The sequence below is a fragment of the Sorghum bicolor genome, chromosome 1 (assembly GCF_000003195.3).
Source record: "Sorghum bicolor cultivar BTx623 chromosome 1, Sorghum_bicolor_NCBIv3, whole genome shotgun sequence".
NCBI lineage: Eukaryota > Viridiplantae > Streptophyta > Magnoliopsida > Poales > Poaceae > Sorghum > Sorghum bicolor.
Window position 1 is genome coordinate 53,569,186 of NC_012870.2, and position 9,321 is coordinate 53,578,506.

At 43.9% G+C, this 9,321-nt stretch overlaps 1 protein-coding gene across 1 annotated transcript; it reads left to right on the forward strand.

Annotated features, from left to right (window-relative positions):
• LOC110432099 lies at positions 3,440-3,973 on the forward strand. Its single transcript, XM_021452069.1, has one exon. The coding sequence runs from the start codon at positions 3,440-3,442 to the stop codon at positions 3,971-3,973; it is 534 nt and encodes a 177-aa protein (XP_021307744.1).

Here is a 9,321-nt window from a genome sequence, read left to right on the forward strand (position 1 = left end):
TAATAAGCAATATGCCAGCAAGAGTTGACAAGTTTTTAATTTCCAAAGTCCTTGATCTAAGTGTATGACATTTTTCTCCTCGGATCCCGTTTTGATCAAGCAATAAATGCAAAGTAAGTATGCTTAAGAATTTTTGCAAATTAAAATAGCCTCAGTGAGATATATAAAAGATAATGAGTGATCTGAGAGAACCTGTGAGGATAAAAGGTATGCTAACTTTCTTTTCAAAAATATACAAAAACTCCAAGTGACAGGAATAAGAAGAAAGGATCTTTACTCTTAACCATATACTTCCCTGACTATAGTACACAGTGGATTTTAACACCTTGCAGTTATGAAGAGAATGTTTTACCCCAGATATTGTTCTTAACCATCCTTTTCTCGAGGACGAGTAAAAGCCTAAGTATGGGGGTATTTGTTGACGGTTTTTAAGTATTAATTTTAATTATCAAACAAACAAGAGAAAGGACCATTATGCAAACAACACCTAGAATTAGGGTTTGATCTGACAGAATTCCACGAGTTTTGTTGTTTATCTGTTTCTGCAGGGGTTATCAGGAAATAAGGAAGAAAGGCCCACATGTCGGGATTATATAGAGATATCAACGCACCGCGCAATTTTCTACCATCTAGAAGACTCCAGAAGCCACGGGAAGCAAGCGGAGGCCGAACGGGGCCACGCACTAGGTGCCCGCCTAGTTGACCTGGGCGCCCGCCCCCCTCTGGACTTGGTTCGGGACTCTTTTCGCACACGACGCTCCACCGACCTAAAGGATCAAGGATAACCGTCCAATCAATGTCGGTTTGATCCAATGGCTCACGTTCACTTGAGGGGACTATAAAACCAGACCCCCTGGCCCCTGGAGGAGACAAGTTTATCATAGAGTTGAGGGGAGCCCTCGAAGGAAAACCTCTTCTCTAAATAAAATTTCTTTTTAGGCTTAGCAACCAATGTGAGTAGAAATAGATCTTCTAGTTTCTACTAGATTGAGAGAGATAGAGTGGAGGTGTAGATTGGAGGAAGCCCGGCCTGTCGGTGTCTACTCCAAGTTTGTACCTGCGGGATCAAGTTCTCCTAACCCGAAACTTGCTCCTAGGATTCTTCAGTATTTCGACTTCTAAATTCTAGTAAGTTCTTGTTTTATTGTTCTTTTGGTTTATGAGTTTACTTTAATCTCTTCGCGTAGAGTTTAGAGTAATCATTGCTAGCGTAAACGTGGTGTTTAGGCTAGGGTACTCATAGATATTCCCTGACTAGCTAGACCGTGGTAGTAGCAAGGAACGTGACATTTCCGAGTTACCTTTGAAGACCATATCTCGTTAGCAGAAAGGATAGGGTTTATAGGTGCGGGTTGAACATCCTCTGTGGTGTCTAGATTCCGTTAGCCTGCCCAATAGAACAGTAGATCATCCTTACCAATGTTAGAAAGAGACTACAGTTGCAGTTTTCTCTATTTATCACTCACATCGAGAAACATTCTTTGTTGCCTAAAGGGTTAGTAGTAATAGACCGGGTTAGTCAGATGCACTCTTTCTCCTAGTGGTAAAAATATAAATACGATACTCTGGATAACCTCCCGGGTGAAGTGCTCACCAATATCCGTGTGCTTGCGGATCAATTCCTTATTGCGTTCCCAAATATCAACAATTCTCAAGTTACAGTCTACTGACCCTAAGTCACTTGTGTAATTTCACACTCCGTACCCTGCGTGTGTCCCCCGTCCAGGGCTTCCGCTGGTTGGAGGCCTGGATCCTCCGCTCGGCCGCCGATCCTTCGACGCTTCATATGTCGGAGGTTCCTCGATCTGGCCGCGTCGGAGGTTCCTCGGCCCGGCTACTCTGGAGGTTCCTCAGCCCGCTCGGCCACCGATCCTTCGACGCCTCTCCGTCGGAGGTTCCTCAGCTTGGACGCATTAGAGGTCCCTCCCCTCCGCCGCGTCCCTAGCCATCCTTAGACTTGGGAGGATCGGAGGTTCCTCCTTTCTCTACTTGCGGGCCTCCGCCGGTGCCTCAGTCCCTGCACACACTTAGCATGACAAGACGAGTCGTCAACGTTAGTCTTTCTCAGGATCCTCCGCTTGTATTTGTACGGAGGCTCCTTGGGTGAAGGATATCCTTCGACGCTTTATATGTCGGAGGTTCCTCGGGTGAAGGATATCCTTCGTCGCTACCAGGGGGAAGGATGCGGCCATTCCGCAACATTTATCCCTAACCGCGTTAACTGCTTCAGCTTTAAAATTTACAAAGATTCTTAGAGAAGGAGCACCGGAGCAGTTCTCACTATAGAAATATCTCGAACTGGTCACGTTTGTTTTTTATATTATAATTTTGTTTTCGACTGTTTGCCTCAGGATATGTCTCCGCTGCACCATGATACATCTTTTAGTTCCCAAAATATTTTGCAAATTTTTCATATTTCCCGTCACATCGAATCTTGTGGGACATGCATGAAACACTAAATATAGATAAAAGAAATAATTAATTATACAGTTTACTTGTAATTTGCGAGACGAATTTTTTAAACCTAGTTAGTCTATGATTGGATAATATTTGACAAATAAAAACGAAAGTGGTACTATTCATATTTTGCAAAATATTTTAGAAGTAAACAAGGCCCAACTGAACCAAATTTCATGATTGATGAGAAGGCAGCCAGACAATTCAAGTCAATCGTATGCATGTCTCCAGTTATCGTTTCAATTTTCACCTCGAAGTTTTTGCTCACTTGCTACAGGTTTTAATAAAAATGTATATATAAATTGACGCTTTGTTCAGTTCGTGAAAATTTTTGGCTTTGGCTACTGTATCACTTTTGTTTGTATATGACAATTATTGTTTAATTACAGAGTAACTAGGCTCAAAAGATTCATCTCACAAATTATAAATAAACTGTGTAATTAGTTTTTATTTTTGTCTATATTTAATGCTTCATGTATGCGTATAAAAGATTCGATGTGATAAAAAATTTTGAAACTTTTGCGAACTATGCCTCAGTCAAATTGTACTGTCCAGATTCTTTGACAAGGCTGCGATAACAATGCCCTGCACTGGCGAGTAGGGTACAGCCGCACGGATGCCGACGAGCCCATGGAGACTCTCCACGGTGTCGCAGGTGGAGGAGCTGAAGATGCTGCTCCGGATGTTCCCCGTCTGGCCATCCATGGTCCTCTTCTTCGCCGTCACGGTACAGATGTCATCGCCGTCACGGTAGTATTTTCATTTTTATTTGACAAACATTATTTAATCACAGAGTAAGTAGGTTCAAAAAATTCATCTCATAATTACATATAAAGTGTGCAATTTTAATATAATGGAAAATCTTGAAAACTTTTGCGAACTAAACACCAAGGCCTAAGCAGGGGGCGGTCATACGGATAACCGCGTCGGCCCATTCAACTTTCCTCCGGCGTCCCTGTCAACCTTCGAGGTAATCAGCGTCATGGTGTGCGTGCATCCCCGTCTACGACACCGTGCTGGTGCCGCTGGCCCGGCGTGCCACTGGCAACGACCGCGGCCTGTAGCAGCTGCAACGGATCAGCATCGGCCTCGCACTGTCCGTGGTCTCCATGGTGCACGCGGCGGTGCTGAGGCGAGGCGCCTGCTGGCCCTCACGCGGGCCAACATGCCAGCGATGAACATCATGTGGCAGGCACCGGTACGGTGTTCGCCATGCTCGGCGCGGCAAAAATGTTCACCGGCGTCGGCATCCTCGAGTTCTTCTCTACGACCGGACACCGGACGGGATGAAGAGCCTCAGCAACGCGCTCGCACAGCTCTCCATCGCCGCCGGGAGCTACCTCTCAACTCGGCGGTGCTCAGCGCGGTCGCGGTGAGCACGGCGGCGTGTGGCGTGGAGCCCGAGTGGGTCCCGGATGACCTGCACAAGGGCCGTCTGGACTATTTCTTCTCGATGATGGCTGCTCTGGGTGCTGCACTTCTTGCACTGCTCCATCCGATACAGAGGCCTTCCTGATGCATTGAAGCTCAACCGATCGAGTAGAATATTGTAAACTGTGTACGTACGTAGTTTGCTGCTTCTCATGTTGGGGTCTTTTCATCCCTCTAGCTCTAATAAATCAAGTAGAATCAATAAGAGTAAAATACACTGGCGGCTCTTTAACTTGTCGCCCTGTGCCACTTTGGTCCATGAACTTGCAAACGCGAAAAAGAGACCCCTAAACTTGTCAGCATGTGCCACTTTGGCCCATGAACTTGCAAACGCGAAAAAGTGCCCCCTGAACTTGTCGATCCGTGCCACTTTGAACCCTGAACATGCAAATACAAAAAATAACATCGGCTGCATGGCACTGTTCTGCCACGTGACCGCCTCTGGTAGGCCATGCATGGCACCGTTTACGTGACTTTTATAATTTTTGACATCATCACCATAAACGGTGCCATGCATGGCCTACCAGAGGCGGCCACCTGGCAGAACAGTGCCATGCAGCCGGTGTTATTTTTGTATTTGCATGTTCATGGATCAAAGTGGCACGGATCTTCAAGTTCAGGGGGCACTTTTTCGCGTTTGTAAGTTCATGGGCCAAAGTGGCACATGCTGACAAGTTTAGGGGCCTCTTTTTCGCGTTTGGAAGTTCATGGACCAAAGTGGCACAGGACGACAAGTTAAAGGGCCGCCAGTGTATTTTACTCAATCAATAAATATTAAACTGCCATGTAAAGTTGAAAATCTGAAGGTATCATTGTGATATGCTACCTCAGTTTCATAAAAGAATGTAATTTTAGGTGCAGGTTGGGTTAATGCATCTAAAATATGACTAAATATATAGATAACAGTATTAATATTTTTGACACCAAATAAATATAGTATGAAAATATATCTGATTAAACGAACCAAAGAGTGATTACCATTTTTTTGAATTATACTCATATGCATGCACATTTGCTCTTATGAACATACGTATGTACAAATTCTACCCCATCACTATTTTTGAAGATTGGACCAGCAAATCTTCAAGATTGATGAAGTCATTATCGGAAGTCCGCACGACCTAAGTTATGTTTATTTTGCAATCCAAGACAAATTTGTTGGGCACGGCACGAGCGCAAACAGCTCATCCAGGGTATCAGATAGGAAGAGAAGCACAATGTTCTGGTCCCTCCATCGATTGCGACGACTCATCATCAGTCATCACACGCGACATTTGTGTATGGGAGCATGGGACAAGCACATGTGAGGAGGAACCAAATAAGAGGCACCAGCTGTGGAGACAAGCATGCCCATTGCATAAAGATGAAGCAGAGCACGTGATAGTGATCTAAACCTTACCTAGCGAAGGGATATATGCTTTATATTTTGGAACATAAGGTAACCGCAAGATATTTGAAATCTAATTCGTGTTATGGCTTATTAATTATTATTCAATTGTGGTGTCAGCATGATATACTGAAATTTTGAACTTCGGCTACGTGCATCTCAGTGATTTAAAGGCAAACTTTCTATTATTCATTCAATGAAATATAAGTAGCTTTGTGCTGATGGAATGAGAAATAGGCACATTTCGTTTTCATTTCCCCTCTATTGTTGGGTAGGTTTGAATCAAAGGCAAACGGTCGTGGTTATTAATTAATTATGTTCCAGTGAAAAATATTACTATTATTGTAATCATTCTTTTACAAATTTCAGGTAAGCGCCTGAATGATTACAACCAGTTTACATAGTAGGATTAGAATCTGCTTCTACTGAATTTGATGAGGGCAGAACTATATAATATGTTATTTTTTCTAGTTTTGCATTGCTTAAAAAATAACCAATAAACATTTTGCACAAATCATATAAGATATTGCTAACCTCGCCTTCCTTTTAGCCGAATGAAATCGTTAAGCCGTGACTTGTCACACCCCATCTCCATGTCTGTCTTCTTCCTTCCCCGGCTCACATCCTCACACTACTAGAGAAGCAGCCCGAGCTCACCCGTCCTCCCCCAGATCCGCCTCCTTCCCCGGCAGCAGTGGCCATGCCACCGACCTCCCACACCTACCGCTTCACCCCACCCTCCCCTAACCATATAGGGCAATGATGGCTCCGCCATCCTCACCCTTGCCCTGCCCCCGTCCCTGCCCGTCCCTAAGGCCACTTTGCTGCCAACCCTACCGCTTGGTCAGCTTGTGTCACAACCCAAAGTCGTTCCAACTAGAGCCTTTGACCACACCACCATGGATTTCTTATTGAAGCCCTAAGACTGGTCATCCATTTTCCTATGAAGATCCCTGATTCCTTATGTAAGGGGAACAACTCTGGATTCATCATCTAATCTCCCTAAAATCTCCCAAGTCAACTAAGGTCCAGTTCAAGTTAATAATGGTCAAATGGACATCAGTGACAGAAAAAATTCTTCCCAAGGACGTTATTAGGATCTATGATGTCTCTAAAATATGTTACCTAGTTTATGGATAATGAGATTTGGCCCCAACACCAAAGATTCCAACTCTTCAACTAAAAACAGCCAAGATAGAGAACCAGCGGAGCGTTTGCCAAATTTCATGAATTGTCTACCAATCTCCAGAATAGAGGCGATGAGTGGAGAATGAGCTACCCTCCACTTCCTTTGGTTGGAACTATATGTTAGCATGAGTGAGAGGCTTTTATCGGCTGAAGCCACTCCATCCCATCCCCTCTCTCACTTACTCATTCATTTGCAACTCCCTCACTCTCTCTACGAATAAGAGCAAGGAAGAACCCTAGAACTATAGAGAGAAAGGAGAAGAGAAAGGATTGGAGAAGAAAAAGAAGAAGAGGAAGAGAAGCATCAACAACACTTCAAGGATCACTCCAACATCTTCGTCCGAATCCATATGACTAGCTCAAGAGAGTCACGCTCATCCCTTGGATTTATTCCCCAAAGGCCGAACTCTTGATTCTTGATGCAAGATTGATGTTCATTGCTGGTGGAGGTTCCATCATATGTAGAGTAAGTTCAAGAGATCTCTCTAGCTCAACCATCCCATGTCTCTCTTGGATTTCCTTTTGATGTATTTTTATAGAATTTTTGCAATAGAAGCTCATGAGTGGCCAATCCACTCTTTGGATTTGTAAGCAAGGATTCAAAGGCTTAATCTTCAATCTAGATGGCTTGGAAACTACCAAGATCTTAGAGCTAAGTGCCATTCTCAATTCTCATGTTTAAGTCACCAATTTATCATGGTTTTGGTTTGATCCCCAATCTCTAGTTGCACTTAGCAAATCTAGCTCAAACTTAGCTATCATGAGCCCAACTTATCACCTAAGCTACCGTAGAAACCTCTTGCACATGCATGAAACACAGCTCACTACATCTAGGTTTGAATCACCAAACCAGCACCCAAAGAACTATGCACATAGGTTATGTCGACTAGATGATGAAGAGTCTGCTAATATCGATGGAGAGTCCATCAACCCCAAAAATTAGCAAAAATATCGATGAAGAGTCCAACTAGAGCCTTTACATCCTCTCTGAGAGAGACGGTGGACTATTTGTGGATACAGTGGAGTGCCCGCCACCGAATTATAAAAGGCAAACCTAGAACAACCAAGAGCACCTAGTTCCTTGCGGAGTTTTCATGACGACTCATGGAGTGTCTGCCAATTTATTAACCTTAGAATCTAAACAACATGAGAGTACCTAGGTCTCGACAAAGTGTCCACCACCTGGCTTGGAGTGTCCATCAAGTGTTGTTTACCACGAAGAAACCTAAGTCCAAAAACCATGGAATGTTCTATGGAATAATCCATGAAGTCATAGAGTGTCCCCTATTCTTAGCGGAGTGTCTATCAATTAGTATGAGATGTTCAAATGTGTAGAACCTTACTAAAGAGGTCAACAGACCTTCACTACACCTATGTAAAAAATGGATTAGTAGAGCCTTGTTAGATGTTTCTTCCTAAGTTCCAAATCGCAATCCATATCTTTATCTTCTTATCCAATCCCTTCCATCTTATATTTCTAGTTGTTCTTACTTCTAGACTCATTCTAGCAAAATGATGAAGCTTGATGATGAGATGAATTATAATGTTGACCTTATTATGCTATCATATCACTTGCTAATTTTCACCATACCCATACATGTTAAGAATCAAATGATGAATCATGAGCATGACATTCTTGAATAAATGCCATGCTTATCTAGAAATCCACAAATGCCTATTAATCCCTTGTGTCCACCAAATATGTATGTGTTGGAATTAAGTTCTGCTAGTCATGATGCTGCCATTAAATTGTTTTGCAGGTACTTTTGCTTGATGAATGTTTATCCAAAAGCTCAATAAGTCGAAGGATAGTAGACCTTGGAATGAGCATTTCCAAGATGAGTTGCATGTTAAATGTAATATTAATATGGGTGACTAAAGAAGAGATCAATTATAGTTTGGGTTAAACCCCAAACTTTTATCCAAGACTTCTTATATTTCAGTGTAAATGCTAATGATGTTTTAATTGAAACTTCAACCATTGTTACACAATGGTAGTGTTATGTGATTGTTTGATGAATGGATAGTTTCATGTCACTCAGCCACTAAAAAGATCTTGAAGAGGAGGTGCGGATAACACTATCATAAAGGCCCTGTTCGGTCAGGACTAAAACAGGAAAGATCTTGAAGAGGAGGTGTGGATAACACTCTCGTGAAGGCCCTACCCTATGTTGGTCAGGACTAAAACGGATTGGTTGGGAGGACGACACATGTGCTAGTCAGGCAGATATGGGAACAACACCCCTCATAGCCGGTCTTTCCCTGCACCCCCTTCTATGCCCACCGAGGTTAGAGAAGAAGAGGGAGGCATGGGCCGCTGCAACCCTAGCTGGAGTTGGAGAAGAAAGTGTGGGGTGTGCACTACTATAGAAATTTATACCGAGACGAGCAAAATGGGTTAACCAGGAAAGACATCATGTCTGCCTTGGTCTAAAGGTCTTTGAAGGGAGAAGAGGGAGCCGCACTAGATCCGTCGTCTCTGCTGCCGTATTTGGCCTTCGCATGCGCTACTGTCGCCGGATCTAGCATCCCTACCACCGGATCCGGCTTTCGCATGTGCCACATTCACCGGATCTAGCTTCCCACTTGTATCACCATCAGATCTGCGCTACTAAGCGAGGGAGAAGAGGGAGCCGCCATTGTATCAGGGCCTCCCACGTGCCACAATAGTTGGATGTGGACTCCACACGTGCGCGGCCACCGTGCCGCTCGGGGAGGGAGAAGAGGGAGAAACCGCCAGATCTGGCCACCTAAGTGCCCTGGCCACCCGAGTGCTGTTGCAGGGCTGCCGCAGGGGCCACGCTGCAGAATTGCATGGACCTCTCTTTTTATGAAGAATGCATTACTACTGAATACTG

Coding starts and splice junctions, on each gene's coding strand:
- LOC110432099 (XM_021452069.1), top strand. CDS start 3,440: ATGGTGTGCGTGCATCCCCGTCTACGACACCGTGCTGGTGCCGCTGGC.